The sequence below is a fragment of the Argopecten irradians genome, chromosome 9, assembly GCF_041381155.1.
Source record: "Argopecten irradians isolate NY chromosome 9, Ai_NY, whole genome shotgun sequence".
Classification (NCBI taxonomy): domain Eukaryota; kingdom Metazoa; phylum Mollusca; class Bivalvia; order Pectinida; family Pectinidae; genus Argopecten; species Argopecten irradians.
Genome location: NC_091142.1, coordinates 13,658,371 through 13,675,618, shown reverse-complemented (window position 1 = coordinate 13,675,618; position 17,248 = coordinate 13,658,371). Strand labels below are relative to the sequence as shown.

Below are 17,248 nucleotides of genomic sequence, written 5' to 3'. Positions count from 1 at the left end.
CCTGGTCTCAATTTAAAAATAGTAATTACCTCTGCAATTCAAACCCATGTACCCTCTAAACCATCATGATCAAGATCCAAATATACTAATCCATGGGCTAATAACAACATAAATAAGCTTGCTAGGCAGAAACGAAGGGCTTATGATAAAGCAATGAGATTTAATAAACCTAGTGACGGTGAAATAAAAAAACTAAATCCAATATGCAAAAAGAAACAAGGCGGGCTTAAGCTCCTACATGAACAACATCATAAGCCCGCAGCTCACTGAAAACCCTAGTCCGCTAAACCTGCCTCAAAAGTGTAAAAAAAAAATGGATACTCAAAAATATTCCACCTCTCCGTAATCCATCCGATGGCCTACCATACTCAGAGTCTAGAAGTAAAGCACATATTTTGAACCAACAATTTCAATCTGTTTTTAATAAAGAGGATCTATCAAATCTACCTGACTTAGCTATATAGGATCATCCCCATTCCATCCTATGGCTCTTATTACCATCAAAGAATCCAGTGTCTTAAAACTTCTCCAAAACATCCAAATACATAAGGCAACAGACCCAGGCAACATCCCAGCAAAAGCCTTGAGAACAATTTCATCAACATTAACTTTCATATGCAAGTTGTCACTAAACTGGGGCACTGTCCACATGACTGGCAAGTAGCCAATATTGTATATGTTTTTAAGAAGGGTGACAAACAATTTGCCGAAATCTATCGTCCAGTTTCCCTGACCAGTTTAACTTGCAAACTCCTTGAGCACATCATACACAGCTAGAGTGACAGTAATGTAATGTAACAGCTAGATAAGAACATTCTCAAAAATTTCCAACATGGCTTTCGACAAAATTTCTCCACTGAAACCCAACTCATTCTCACCATTGACGACCTCGCCAAAAACCTTGACAATAATAAACAAACTGATATCGCACTTCTAGATTCTTCCAAAGCCTTTGATAAAGTTCCACACATTCGACTACTCTCTAAATTGAAATACTATGGAATTAATGCATCAACTGTCAACTGGTTTCCTTCCTTCCTACACAACAGGCATCAAAAAGTCCTTGTAAGCGGTACCTGCTCTGACAGTGTCTCAGTCCCCTTTGGAGTTCCCCAGATGACGGTGGTTTTGCCCCCTCCTGTTCTTGATATATATTAACGACATTGTAAACTCTGTATCATGCAAGATAAAACTCTTTGCTGATGACTGCCTACTGTTCAAAGATATAACATCCATAGATGATTGTCACAAGCTTCAAAATGACTTAAACCAACTCGAGTCATGGGAGGAATTTTGATTTTATTATTTTTAATGTCCTATTAACAGTCAGGGTCATTTAAGGACGTGTCAGGTTTGTTGGTGGAGGAAAGCCAGAGTACCCGGAGAAAAACCACCGATCAGCGGTCAGTACCTGGCAACTGCCCCACATGGGATTCGAACTCGAGTCCCAGAGGTGGAGGGCTTGTGGTAATATGTCTTTTAAAACCACTCGGCCACCGCGGCCCCCACATGGAAGGAAAGATTGCAAATGAGATTCAATGCCAAAAAGTGTTCAATCATAAACAAATACTCTTCACACAACCAAGTCCTTGACAACATAGATTCCAGTAAATACTTATAGGGTTACATCAGATCTTAACTGGAACAATCACATGCAAGTAATCACCAACAAAGCAAATAAAGCATTAGGTTTCCTGAGACGCAACATGTCAACTTGTACCAAGAAAGTCAAGGCCATAACATACACATCATTAGTAAGACCATCACTTGAGTATGCAGCACCTTGCTGGGACCCCTACCTATCTGAACAAGTCCTAGCCATAGAGAACATACAAAGAAGGGCTGCTCGATTTGTCTATAATGACCATAGATCAAGAGACCCTGGCTGTGTCACAAACATGTTACAATCTTTAGAATGGGAGCCCCTAGCTAGCCCAACGAAGAAAAGAAGCCAGACTGGTCATAAATAAAACTGTTGCCATAACTCCATCTCAACACTTATCACAAGGAGACAGAAGAACTCGAGGTGCACACAAATATAACAAAATTTACACCAAAAAAGTTTACAAATATTCGTGTTTTTTTCCCCAGAACGATCTCAGACTGGAATTCCCTATCAGCTTCAGTAGCAAGCATGACAAACATGAACCCCCCCGATTGTGAGAACCAAGGTTAGGAAACACAGATAACAGGTTGAATTGGTTAAGACAAACAAGAGATCCCAGAAGCGTACACTTTAGCTATACCATAACCATCCACATCATTTTTATGTTAAAACTAAATCAGATAACATTTATGCACAAAATCCGTGAGAAATAATCTTTTTACCTGCATTAAAAGTATAGTGCCATTCAGTGTATTGATAATTCGCTATTACATCAAACCAAAGGCAGTCAGAAAGAACAAATTGAATGCTCCCGCTAAAAGTTATACCTCCAAAGGATGGAACATGAGGTATACACACTAATTCACCACTGAGATTCATTTCTTGACTTCATTATATATATGGGTACCTGGGCTGGCAGGGAATCAGCATAGAATACTGTATATAATAGTACCGACTGTACAATGTATTTAATTTAATTAGGTTGACAGCCTCCATGTCAATATCATAAGACATATTACACAGATTGTATGTTGTGATTGGTAAAGTACATTTGAGGTCCAAAAAAAGGAACCAGTAAATACTATACAAACTTACATAATGCCCTTTATATGGTTTTCCAGCAGGATTTCAATGTGTTTCATGGTTTTGCGTTCACGACCGATTCTGGCAAACCGTTTCGGACATTACTACCACATTAATCATCCTCAGTGGTTTGTTGTTTTCTTTTATATTGATGTCTCTGGTGTATTTTTCCATTCGGTTTTATCATTTTTATTATCACTGATTTATATTTCACTAAATTCAGACTACTGTGTGATGTTGGTCATGTATCTACAGTGTAAATGCAATCCTTTTTGGTATTTATATATGTACATTAATGTGTAATTATTCGTGCATGTATATCTCGACGATACTTTTTCCTCAGTTGTGACAGTTGCCTTAGCTGACACAGTTTGTGATACATGCAAATCAAGGGTTTAACTTTCCATAGATTATATGTAAGTACAAGAAAAGAGTATCTCATGAAGCCAAAGTCACCGCTCCCGGTGGCGACAGGGGTTAGTAGTAATCACCAGTACTGTATCACAAGGGTATACCGGTATATTTATGTAGGTATATTAGAAAGAAATCAGAGTTATCGGGATTACCTTAAAAAAAAAACAAAAAAACGGAAAAAAATGCTACTCTACTTTGTAAGTGACGATATAAGTCTGAGTTAATTTATGAATGTTCTAAACTTTAATTCAATGTGTTTTGTTAAATAGATAAACATTTATTTTGAACAGAGATGCAAATATATATGTATTAATAATATCAATCTTTAGAAAGATCGATTTTAGTTGCTATATATAATGAAGTTCAATTTTAGTAGTATGTTTCTTTCTGTCTTCTTTCAAACACGGGTGCATAATGTACTAAAGTGTAATCAAAGCTCCCCTAAACCCTGATTGGCCTTTCCTGATGCAAATGTAGAATGCTACACTTACATCTACGTTTGTCTGTTTCCTTCGTTGGTGGGTGGATCGCCAGGTCCCTATGTGGTATGGCTAGGTGACTTCTTATGGGATACACCTACCAGCGAATCTGGTACGATTGTTTCATTTGGGGAACCCTTTTTGTTGTGGTATGAGTGATTAGTCGGCGTTGAGCTTGAGAGAGGAATTGGTGAGTGCGCTGGAGAATGGGGAGTAATGGTAATGGTCCGATGGTAAGAGATAAGGAAGGGTTAATGAGTAGAAAAATGCAGTCGTACGATGTTTTATGTATGGACTACTTTGAAAACGTCGCTTTCTGAAAACTGTGAACAAGACCAGGAAGCCATTTAAATCTAAAAAGCACCTAAAAGATTGATAATTTCGTATTTCTAACCAAACTAAGAAATCTGAATAAAGGCCTCCCAAAGATTCAAGGAACAGAGTATAGAAATATGGTCTTTATAGCCAAATGGTAGAAGTAAAATTGTCTTGACATCGACATTTGGGACCTAAAGAATGTTGTTTTTACTAAGCAGGTGGTCTTTATAAAGAGGTGTTCACCAAGATAGGTTTTGCTATACACTAACCAATGCGCATATCGGCCATCTTCTACAAACGAATCCCAAAATGTAATGTGCACCAACATGATGCAGTGAGAACATATACGAATGAATTTGTAGAAAGATTCCTTCATTACGTTCTGAAGAAAATACAAAATGACTGCCTGTCCGTAGCCTTTTTCTTGTCCGGTCTCAAAATACAATATGCAAAATGAAATTTGAAAAAAAAATGCTATCTTGTTATCCAATCGGTCAAAATATTATATGCAGAATTATGAAATCAGATGATAATTAAAAAAAATTCTTGTGGCCCTATACAATTTTACTACATCCAACCTTTCTAAATTAATTGATGGCTAATTTTATTTTATTTATGTCTGGCTTCTGAGGCAGGGATTCAATAAACAAATCGAGATATATTTGTCACGTTTTATTGCGAGTTAATGGAGAGTTGTACACAGATAAAACCATGTTTACACTGACAAAGATGTGTCCACGAAATTTCCGCTATAGCTCACCGACCGACCTAGTGACCGACAGCTCAGGAGAGCTGGGACATAAGGCCACAGGCGTTTGGCTCTATATACGTTTTCTCTAAATATATGTTATACTGACAAATTATTACAAATGTATAGAGACAGAAAATGTCTATAGAACCAAACGCCTGTGGTATGGCCAAGAGAAGGGTCACCACTGACAGGAAATAAGACAGGAAGTAAGGTCAAGTTAGAGTTTAACAACATATTGGGGAGTACTAGAGTTTCACAACATATTGGGGAGTACTTATGTACCTTTTACATAGCACAGATGTCAAGTTTACAAATAAACATTGATGAAGCTTTGGTTAATGTCTAAATCTAATCCCAGAAAGCTTAAAGTTTTAATATTGGGATATAAATTTAAAGCGATTGATAAAATAACATTTTACTGGCGGAGTACATGAAGTTATATTTATAACGAACTGACGATGGTTATTACTTTGATTTATAGATATGATAAAAATAGAATAAAATTGAAACATAAAATTGATGAAAATCAATTACAGTTTTTTTTATAGCTACTTGATTTCTTCCTAACTGAAACGAAATCATCATTCTTGAGTTTCGATGAAAGAAATTTTGATGTCATTTATTGGTTAGCTAAAATGGCTGTTCAGTTCTCGTCAGCCAATCATTTAACTTCATGACTCCTTCTGATACCGGATCTGTGACCTAGACATCCTTATAATAGTCAGTGATCCCCTCTCCTACTTCCCCTTCCCCTTCCTTTGTTTCCGATAGAGCCGTTTACCGGTCGCGATTTCCGGCATATCACTGATGAGCAAACGCATTATCATTGGTAAGAAAAAGAAAAAAAGAGAGAGACGCAATGTCGTTGGTGAGCAAGAGAAAGTAATATCGTTGGTGAACAAGAGAAACTCGATATCGTTGATAAGCAAGAGAAGCGTAATATCGTTGATGAGCAAAGGGACGTAATAATGTTGATGAGAGAAACTTGATATCGATAGTGAGCAAGAGTGAGACGCAATGGAGAGAGACGTCATTTTGTTGGTGAACAAGAGAAACTTGATATCGTTGATGAGCAAAGAGACGTAATATCGTTAATAAGCAAAACAGAGGTAATATCGTTAGTGACCAAGAGAGACGTAATATCGTTGGTGAGCAAGATATGCGTAATATCGTTGGAGAGCGAGAGAGACTTGATATCTATAGTGAGCAAGAGTGCGTCATATCGTTGGTGAGCAAGAGAGACGCTATGGAGAGAGATGTCATATAGTTGGTGAACAAGAGAAACTCGATATCGTTGATAAGCAAGAGAAGCGTAAAATCGTTGATGAGCAAAGGGACGTAATAATGTTGATGAGAGAAACTTGATATCGATAGTGAGCAAGGGTGACGTCATATCGTTGGTGAGCAAGAGAGACGCTATGGAGAGAGATGCCATATAGTTGGTGAACAAGAGAAACTTGATATCGTTGATGAGCAAAGAGACGTAATATCGTTAATAAGCAAAACAGAGGTAATATCGTTAGTGATCAAGAGAGACGTAATATCGTTGGTGAGCAAGATATGCGTAATATCGTTGGAGAGCGAGAGAGACTTGATATCTATAGTGAGCAAGAGTGACGTCATATCGTTGGTGAGCAAGAGAGACGCTATGGAGAGAGATGTCAAATAGTTGGTGAACAAGAGAAACTTGATATCTTTGATGAGCAAGAGAGACATGATATCGTTAGTGAGCAAAACAGACGTGATATCGTTAGTGAGCAAAACAGACGTGATATTGTTAGTGGGCATAACAGACCAAATGTTGTTAGTGGGAAAAGAGATGTAATATCGTTGATGAGCAAGAGTGACTTCATATTGTTGGTCAGGAAGAGAGACTCCATGGAGAGAGACATCAAATCGTTGGTGAACAAGAGAAACTTGATATCGTTGATGAGCAAGAGAGACATAATATCGTTTATAAGCAAGACAAACTTGATATCGTTGATGAGCATGAGAGACGTAATGTCGTTGATGAGCGAGAGAAACGTAATATCGTTAGCGATCAAGAGATGTAATATCGTTATTGAGCAATAGAGACGTAATATCGTTGAGGAGCAAGAGAGACGTAATATCGTTGATGAGCAAAAGAGACGTAATATCGTTGATGCGTAAGAGTGAGATTTGATATCGTTAGCGATAAAGAGATGTTATATCGTTATTGAGCAAAAGAGACATATCGTAAGTGAGCAAGAGACGTAATATCGTTGATGAGCAAGAGAGACGTAATATCGTTGATGAGCAAGAGAGACGTAGTATCATAATTGAGCAAATGAGACGTAATATCTTTCGAAATCATGGCAACATTTTATGTATACAGGATACAGTTTATTGATCTGAATAAGTTTTTAAACAATTTTTTGTTGTTTATGTTGTATGCAACCCAGTCCCACGCTCGAAGACAGCCGACTATTGCGCCATCTATTGGGTGACATTTTAAACAGTAAAACATGCTTACACCGAAGTATATAATCGTATTTTATGTGTTTGTTTGTTTCCTGTAGATCGACATATATTTCAATTACAATGTCTGTTTCGCGAGACATAGAACCTACATTTTACAATCTAAACATGTCAAACTGAAGTTTTCATTAACTCCAAGCCTGCCTCGTTTGTTTGGGCATTTTGAGACATTATGAACACATTATGATCTTATTGACGAGCTATCGACTGCATTCTTCACACCAGCAGTTCTGTTCAGGCAAAGTACGTAGTGAACGGTGACGTGTGACAGCTGATTTTTAACAGTATTGATTTTTATCATATTTTATTAAACTGACAAGACATTTTTGAATATCTAAATTTCGGATTGATCATTTTCCGTATCTTCTGTCTTCTATGGTATTAAGATTATCTGATCAATACATAGGTCTGCTTAGCGCTCAGTATAAAAGTGCTCAACAGCCGACAGAGCATAAATGATATTCATCATTTGTCTAATTAACATAAAAAAATAAAATAATTTGTTTTGCCTTTGGTGCATGCGCAATCAGTGCTTCATTCCATATAGGATATAGTACCACTGATTTTTTTCGGGATGCAATTAATTATTTTTCCATTTTTAACTTGAAGTAAAATTAGAAGTTCAAACTTTTTCAATGATGGTAATGGCGTAAAGTTAGTAACTTGTGTAACTGAACAAAAATACGAAATCGTCTGTTACTGTTTTTGATAGTGAAACAATGCCATTTGTCAGCGGTGCTCATCTTTAACCCTTGGAACCAATCACATCATCTATTAAATTCACATTAAATAGACATTTTTGAACATCTTAATTTCTGTATCTTTTAACGTTTGTTGTTCATAAATAAAAAAGCGACAAACTTATGACAGATTTTCCGATATAGGTCTGCTAAGTGCTTAGTATTATTCGAGAGCCTTGGTGCCAATCGCAAAATCAATCTCGGAGAAACGATAAAATGGGGCGAATAGTTTGTCCACTGCCATTGGTATATAATATGACTACTGTCTTACTCCGTGCTCTTTGGTATTGTATACTTTATTGAGATTTAAAAGTAAGTACATTAGATCTCGCTGTCACAAAGAGACACAAAACGTCCACAAACACGTATTAATACAAGATAAGCTATTCAAGTGTGATGTTGATATACTTTTGGCGCCACAGATAAAGAATTTTGGCTTCTGTAACTAGAAAGTCTATAGTAAGATGGTGAACTTTTCGTTGCTATCTTAAAAGTATTGATTTGTAGCATCATCCTGGTCTGAACGTTTATCTTTTGGGGAACAATTTGATATAGCAGTCTAGTGTATATACATATATAGTAAATATCGTAAACAAAGCGAAAACAAACCTCACCTATATTGTCTATCTTAAAAATTCAGATAAGTTTCTTAAAACTCAAGAAACGGAATGAATATACAATTATCTAATACAATGGCAATTTTTTTATACACACTGTTATTTATTCCGTAACCGATATTTGTTCTTGTTGTGTGGGATTCATTTGATGTCGTAAAGAATGGGAAATATAAACCCGTGTACAAATTTCATCTCAGACGTGTTTTGTTAGCGAATAACATTGTAATGGCGAATATACGGGAAAATTATCAGAATTTACAGTCTGTCGACTTTTAACTGCTGAAACAGTGTATTGTAGGCTTGGTATTGATCTTAAGGGGTACCAGTAACAATATCTTAACTCATTCAACCCTGAAATATGATAATGGACTGGTCTCGTCTCTCATGTAGAAGGGGCTAAACGCAACACCAGGGGGTGAATGAGTTAAAAAGAAAGCGTCTCTATGGCGTTTGATTTTTAAAAAAAAAATCAGTCAACGGTTGGGGATTCAATATTGTGAAGATGCAAGTCGATTTCATTTTCATAATCTTTAATACGAATATGATCAACGACTTTCATTTCTTGTTTTTTTTTTTTTTTGTACCGAAAATGTATCAAATCGTTGAATAATAATGAAAATGAATGCAACCACATGTATTGGTTTTTTAATGGAAATTTTGAAGAGATTCGAAGGGATGGGATTCCATTATTTTTTCACCAATAACGGTAAGACTATCTTTTTCAGTTAACGGACGATGGAATCAGCACTTGGCTTTAGATTTAACACCCTTGTCGCTATCAAAAAAACACTGTTAAAGTTAAGTTTTCAATTGACAACATCTGTCACCAATAGAATAAACGACCCAAGGTTTTGTCTATAACGAGTCATCCGATATTTTTTTTTTCATTTAAATTCATTTACGATACCTTTGGTATAAAATCCAACCGTTTGTGGTTCAGGAATACAATATGCAAATCGATAATCCATGGGTTCCGATCACTTACAATCTCTATTCCCCTGGACTATCTCATAGTAAAATTGAAGGCAGCTCAGAAGACTACAGAGAGAGCGGCGCTTCACTTCAAACCCAAACAGTCAAAAACGGTGTACCGTTATACGGCTCTTTTGATGTACATCAAAGGACTAAATTACCTGTTCCTTTCTAGTTCAGGGGTGTAGAGATCGTATGTGATCGGAACCTCTGGAGTATCGAGGAAGTGCAATATGTGATTAGACAGCAAATAACGCTCATCCTTCCGGAACTCGTAGAACTATTAGAACTTTGAAATGACTTACTTTCTATAGTATTCCACTAGATGGACAGTATCCCTACTTAAAAAGAAATAAACAAACTATACAAAAAATCAAAACGTAAAATTGAACGAAGAAAAAAAAAAAAAAAAAAATTACAACTAACCCCCCTCACCTCCCTAAAAAAACCCAAAGCAAAGTCAAACTGATAAAATGAGATATGTATTGAATACATATTTGTAACTCTTCCCCACTCATACACACAATGCGAGAAGAAATTTAAATTGTAATCACGTGCAAGCGAAGCACGTGTCAATCACAATAATGACTCTACGTATGTATTTGTCAATTTGTATATTGTATACGCTATCATTAATACAATGTCAGTACGATCAGGGCTTCGGGTCGTCACGTGTGTCCAAGATCTGTGACAGGAAGATAAATTACTGGGATTTTTAAAACCACCAAGACATATTAGTGATTTTTACACAAAACCTGGCCATGTATCGCTGCAAGATGTTTAAATTGTCAATTCTAATCTTTAAAATAACCTTGCTTTATAATGCATTGCATCATTTTTTAAATGAAAATTTAATATCCCTCTTCCATGACAGATATAATAGCCTGTCGTTTCAATTCCGTAAAGAACTCTATAGATAACATACAAAAAGGCAATACATAATGTATTGGTGATGCTTTTAAATGCAAAATTGGAAAATCTTTTCAGACCTCAAATAGACTATTTGCTAACTGATATTACGAAATACATAAACACCATGCTTTTTTGTATATTTGTTCTACATTAAAATTTTAATTAGATATATATTTTTGGAACATGTACATTTTGCACTGTAGACAAAACTACTAAAGGACAAAAAATACAATGGAATCGTATTTATATTTAGGCCAATGGGCGACCGGTTATAATGGAATATATTTGAACAATTAAGTTTTTAATTATCATCAGTTGTTAACATTCATTCAATTCAGATCAAAGTGTCGATGATTTATTAGCAATTACGATACCTCTGACACTATCAGTTGATATCTGTCTCGCTCAATACACTATAACTAATTAATATTAATTAATTGACGATATAATTAATGATTGTATCCCAGCTGGTACACGGCCATACTAATGTGTCTATACCACCGGACAGGACCACGGGGGTTTGGAAATTTTACAGGTCATTGGGGTTAAGATAAAAAATCGGTTAATCCCCTATTCCGTTCACCTCCCTTACGGGTAGGAATCCATTGTGAGGTCATTATTTTAATAATACATTTTCACTGCAGTCCCACTATGTAACCTTACCAAGCGCAGTTTGCAGTCATATAAACTATGAATTTCAATCGCTTATTATGACGTCATTATCATTGTGACGTCACAATTGTCGTGACAGCGATCACGGAAAATGGCTGTTCAAATGGCCGTTCCATCCTTGACGATAACGAATGATTAATTCATTTTAGATGGAAATCCATATTATTTCAACATAAAATTATAACCAAATGTAAGCATTGAACGTCTTTCAGTTGGCATTCATTGCAATGAATGCCAACTGGACAGAGGCAAATCCAACATGAAGCATTCAATGCTTAAATGGGCGCAACTCCCGTCGTTTTCTCAGAAAAGTATGACGTTATCCTCTGATACACATGGCATCACAATCAATACCTACCCGTAAGGATAGATAACTCTGTAATATGCAAATACGGAATTCTACATGGTACATGCATTCCGTCTTTGCATATGACAGAGTTAGCTCCCTTGCAGGTAGGTATTGATTGTGACGTCATGACGGTACGCTCACAAACACATGGCGTTACAATCAATACCTACTCACAAGGCCTATGGTAGATATTTGTAATACGGGAAGGGAGGAACGTAGCCGTTTTTTGTGTAGACCCGCTAGAAAGATGATTTTTAGCTGCTTTAGCTTGTCGGGTTAGAGTTTTTGTCTCGGGGAGCTTTCCTCCCTTCTCGTATTATACGATCGTCATGTATAACGAATTCCAGCTCTACATACAGGGTGTCCCAACAACATGTCCCGAGTTTGACGCTTTATACAAAATGAAAAAAAAATGTAATTTTCTGCTTTGTACAACGATATATAACAACCCGGAAAATATCTTTTTGTTCATAATTATATTGAAATTGATAAGAAAGTCACATTTCGCTAACTTTCAGTTAAAGAATGTGTGCGAGGTGTCCACTTTTCTTTTCGATGACAAGATGAATTCTTTCCCTGTAATTCCTCACCACATCACAATTCTGTGTACCTGCTTCCTGGAGATGGCATACCTGAGTGGCATTTTCATAACTTTCCATTCACTAAAGTAGAGGGTTTTCCGGCCGCATTGTAGAGTTCAATAATTTCAGCCTGAATTTTCATGGTGCTGGAAAGTCACTGAATTGTGACATCATCGATGATGTCATCATTTCTATTATGACATCATTACACATAATGATGATGTAATCTGTACATTTGTACCCAATTAAGTTAAATTCGGATACTCCTGCTTTCCAAATCATTTTTAATCTTCAAAAAAAGTTTAGTATTGCAAAAGTTATTTGCTGTCAAATTCGGGACGTGTTTTTTGGGACACTCTGTGTACAGATGATTTACATAGATTAACGTTACCGAGACATCTCGATCACAAAACTTTAATACGTAATTATGGCAAGCCAACAGGACATTTTATTCAAATAGCAATGTCGATCCTTAATTTCAATGCATATATATAAGATATCTTGACTGTGATATAAGATATCTCATATAGCATACGAGATATCTCATATAATATATAAGATATCTTATATAATGTATGAGATATCTCATATCTTTTTTAATTAATCCTATTTAAGATATATTGTATGGTATATAAGATATCTCATTTAAGTAATCTATATAAGATATCTTATATTATATATATGATATCTTATATAATTGAAATCTCCTTGCTATATAAGATATCTTATATAGGAACGATATTTCAACAAAGACCCAGAAATGAAGTCTCCCTACCCGGAAGTCATAGAGAGCTGTACAGTAACAGTATAGCCAGACTCTTGTTGGCTTCGCCAGTGTCAAGCGTTTGGTGGAACGAGACAAAAGTATGCATGTATAGATAGGTCACCATTATAGCCAATACATTTATTGTCGCCATGTTCGAATTGACAACTAGAGTGATGATAATTCACTGCTTCTGCGTTTTCAATACATCGTTGAATGCAACCAACACAGTGCTTGATTCTCCCGTTCAGCGCCATCTCCGCCATTGCGAACGATTTTAAGATGTGCTCCGAAGTGCTCCGAATGATACTCGAGGGAGATATTAGTTTCTGGTTTTAAATGCTACGAAATCTCATTCTATATAAGATATCTTATTAAGCAACGAGATTTCAATTATATAACATATCTAATATATTAACTAAGAATAATAATTAAGATATCTTTATAGGAAATAAAATAAGATATCTTATTTACATATATGAATTATCTTATATAGATATAATATATCTCATATAGATATAATATATCTTATATAATTATATAAGATATCTTATATAATTCCATTTAATACGGGATAGGCCTTGCTCCTTCAATAAATGTTAAATTGGCTTGCCATACGTAATCGTTTCAGCTGATGTAGTTATACTAGAAACAAATGTCACGACTTGTAGTTGAGTAAGTCATATCTTAGCTTAAATGTACGGTGGCTAATTTGTGCCATTTCGTCTTTTCGTCTTTTCGCCCCGAAAAGACGAGAATTAAGAAACCTTAAATTTCGTCTTTTCGTCTTTTCGCCCCGAAAAGACGAAATTTAACAAATTTAAATTTTGTCTTTTCGCGGCGAAAAGACGAAAACTCAAACACGAAAAGACGAAAGTGATACATGCTAATTAGCGACTTTAATTCTCGTCTTTTCGCCTTCAAAAATCTCGTCTTTTCGTCTTTTTGCCCCGAAAAGACGAAAATTAACAAACCCTAATTTTCGTCTTTTCGTCTTTCGTCTTTTCGCCCCGAGTGCGAAAAGACGAAATTTAAGGTTTGTTAATTTTCGTCTTTTCGTGACGATTTTTGAAGGCGAAAAGACGAAAATTAAAATTTGTTAATTTTCGTCTTTTCGGGGCGAAATGACGAAAAGACGAAATGGCATAAATCAGCCACCCTATAAATGCCATCGCCGCTCGTATATTTTGTATAAATAAATGCACAATTCTTATTCGAGTTCGAAAATTTCACATTCAAACAGAGTCAAATGTTTACACTTATTCCTTCCGTGTTGACTCTACTCCGGTATATGTCCCACTGAAGAGCGGATTAATTACGAATGAATTGATGGCCGTTTGTTGTCATCCTCAACAAACAAATTTCCATGTATCAATTACTGATATATTAATAACATGCTGCAAATTATTACAAACAAAGGCGGATATTTCACGATTAAAAGCGAATACGATAACGGATGCTCTCCCGTGAGGGGTACAATCGGTAAAATTCGGTCAAACAATGCGGATATGTAACAAACAATTACGAATATATAACGGTATCGCTTTTCACAACAACACGACTGCAATAAAGATGAACAAGCTGTATCTATTATCCTATACCTCCTCCAGATACAAAGAAGGTCCAGTCTGTTTCTAACTCAAACGAAAGCAGACAACTTTTTCTTCTCTGTCTTTGAAACAATTTCTTGACTTCAACAATTTGATTAGTATGTTGTTGGATATCATTGTTATGCTGCATTATTATCATTGCCGATGACCCATTATTACACCTGTACTTCTCGGCAGACGGGAAATAATAGACAAATATGTCGATTTTTGCCATATTTATACAGTAGTTTTGGTTTATGCAACACGTTTGTTATACATTCGCAAATTGTTCTCAAATCAAATGCAAAACAGACGCAATACAAACACTAAACTCAATTTACATTCACTACAAATTATTTGAATTCGTGATGTCAACGTGATAATAACGCTATATATTCGTTTTACACATTGTCCCAGTTCGCTGTTAAGCCGCAAAACCCTATCAGTTGCGGAAATCAACGAATAACAGCGGATATACAGCGTATATAATAAACATGTATTGAGTATATATTGCGTACGAATAACGTATCTAATGTGAATGATTTCCTCTATCAAAATTTTATGCAGTTCAAAAATCCTGGGAACAGAAAAACACGCCATTGCGGATAATTGCGGACGTGTACGGATGTTGGACGACAGATGCAAGTACAAATTAAGAATATTGCGTATGTTCAGCGAGTATCAGCAAATTTTGTGCGCAATGCATTCGCAAATCTTCCTAAACGTCAGTGGGACCGGGCCTTTAGTGTATCATAAACCCATTGAACGATGTATAATGATCCCGTAACCCAGTTGATGCTGAATGACGTCCAATCTTGACGGCGATTACGTCACCCTCACTCAGCACCAGAACTGATGTTTGTGTTGCCATGGTATAATAGTACTTATTTCCTGTGGTGGACCAACCAGCATCGGCACCATTTTTCACGAGGCATGAATCGACATACCCAGTACGTAGCATCGCCACACTCCACGTGAATACGTAGGTACCAGACTTTGGACACGTGAACGCTCCAGTCGTCGGGTTATAACTGTTACCAGTATTCGTAACGACATGGTCAAATTTGATGGAATAGTCATCTCCGGGCTCCAATACTGAATATGCTAGATATGCAGAAAATGCCACTTCTGCTGATGCTGTAAAGATACAAATATTATAAAATATTTGTGGAAAAAATATGTCCACAATTTATACGTGTAGGCCTTCATAATTTGGTCATGATAGAATTCCATCCGGAACTCCTCGGGGAATAGATATCGCGATAATACCCGGTGAGTTCAGGATGGATAGAATTCAATGGTTCATAGTTGAAGAAACTCTATCCGTTAGCTTACATATACTTGACGTAGCCTTCGGTTTGAACCCAGCGCCGCGTCACAACTGCGTTTGATATTCTACAACGATACGCACTGTGAAGTAATATCATTATACAATACAAACTTCTATAATCAATCTGATTTGCATTGTGGTGTTTTAACATCAAATAACGGAAACGACTTATAGCTTCTTTTTGAGAAAATATTCGACTGTATAAGAATTAAAGTAACCTTTTGGTGATTCAATCGAAGGATTACCAGATTGTCTGTTTTTCTTGGTCCATTCAAAATATCGATATACATGTATGATATTCAATTTCATTCGTCGTTAAAACCACAGGCGTTTGACTCTATAGACAATTGACTCTATAGACAATTTTCTTATGTATATATAATACTGTGTCACAGTGTTGTATCTATAGAGAGAAAACGTCTATAGAGTCAAACGCCTGTGGTTATCGATAGCCCACCAAATTGACACTTTAATCCTTAAATTCACAATTATCGATAACGTCAACGTCACTTCCGGTTGACCGGTAAAGATGGAATTTTTGACAGCTCCGCTACTTTGAGTAAGAAATCATAGTTTTGATTGCTACCTTATAACATTTATAAATAGTGTTATAGGGTGGTAAATCTTGGTACATATTTAAAGTTCAGAGCTCTTTTCATCGGGTTTCTGGCGTAAACGTCATAATTTGGAAGTTGAAGCTACAGTTACCATGGCCAGCAGCTGTAAACAAGATGGGGGATCGGCGGTCGCCGAGACAAAAAAGAAGAAAATCAAAACAGGTACAGGCTCCAAAGGTCCCTCAAGATCCAGTTTAAGGACACAATCGCCAGTGGAATCACCCTTTAAGGTACCTTGGTTAGCTGATGAGGATGAAAGTAATGACATGGCGTGGAAATGCGAAAATTGTTGCAAGGTTCGTTTTTGAGGACCCGCATGCCAGGATGCTCGAATGTTAAAGATGTAAGTTACATTATTGTATCGTATGCCTGGATAAAGGCCAAGATGAATATAAATTTCTTTAAAAATCGGATGCAATGTGGTTCTGTGGAAAATGCAGGGAAACTATTGAAAAGAACATAATAACAGATCTTAAGATTGAGGAAAGATGTAAACAAATAATGGCAGATTACGAGAGTCGGTTGACTACACTTGAGGAAAAGGTTACACATAAGTGTGACGAGGAAGAAGTGAGAAGCATCGTTAATGATGAGTTGGAAAAGAATAAAACTGTAAAACAGCAGGATGAAAACAATGTACAGGAAACTCCTAGAGAGGAAGCTAAAAAACAGGAGAATCTTGATACAATCATAACGGAAATGAATGAAAGGAAAAATCGTGAAAGCAACATTATGATATACGGGGCAAACGAGAGCGTCGCTGAAGCTAAGGAGGAACGAGAAGAGCATGATCAGGAAGTTGTGAAGGAAAATTTGAAAACATGCAAAACCAAAGTCAAGGAAGTAAAAATCATGAAAGTCATAAGACTAGGAAAGAAAGGGAAGGATGTTAACAATTCTGAAAATAGACAAGAAGTGGCCAGGAGGCCTCTCTTAGCTGTTCTCGATAATGTGGA

The 17,248-nt window shown here is 36.3% G+C and overlaps 1 protein-coding gene across 2 annotated transcripts in view; it reads right to left on the bottom strand.

Annotated features, from left to right (window-relative positions):
- Positions 1 to 9,060: 9,060 nt before the first annotated feature.
- LOC138331541 (uncharacterized) overlaps positions 9,061 to 17,248 on the bottom strand; it is a 43,189-nt gene continuing 35,001 nt past the window's right edge. For both annotated transcript variants that reach the window (XM_069279233.1, XM_069279234.1), the window contains exon 3: positions 9,061 to 15,482. In XM_069279233.1, the coding sequence (XP_069135334.1) occupies positions 15,088 to 15,482 (395 nt within the window). In that variant the 3' untranslated portion in view covers positions 9,061 to 15,087. The remainder of the gene's footprint in view (positions 15,483 to 17,248) is intronic.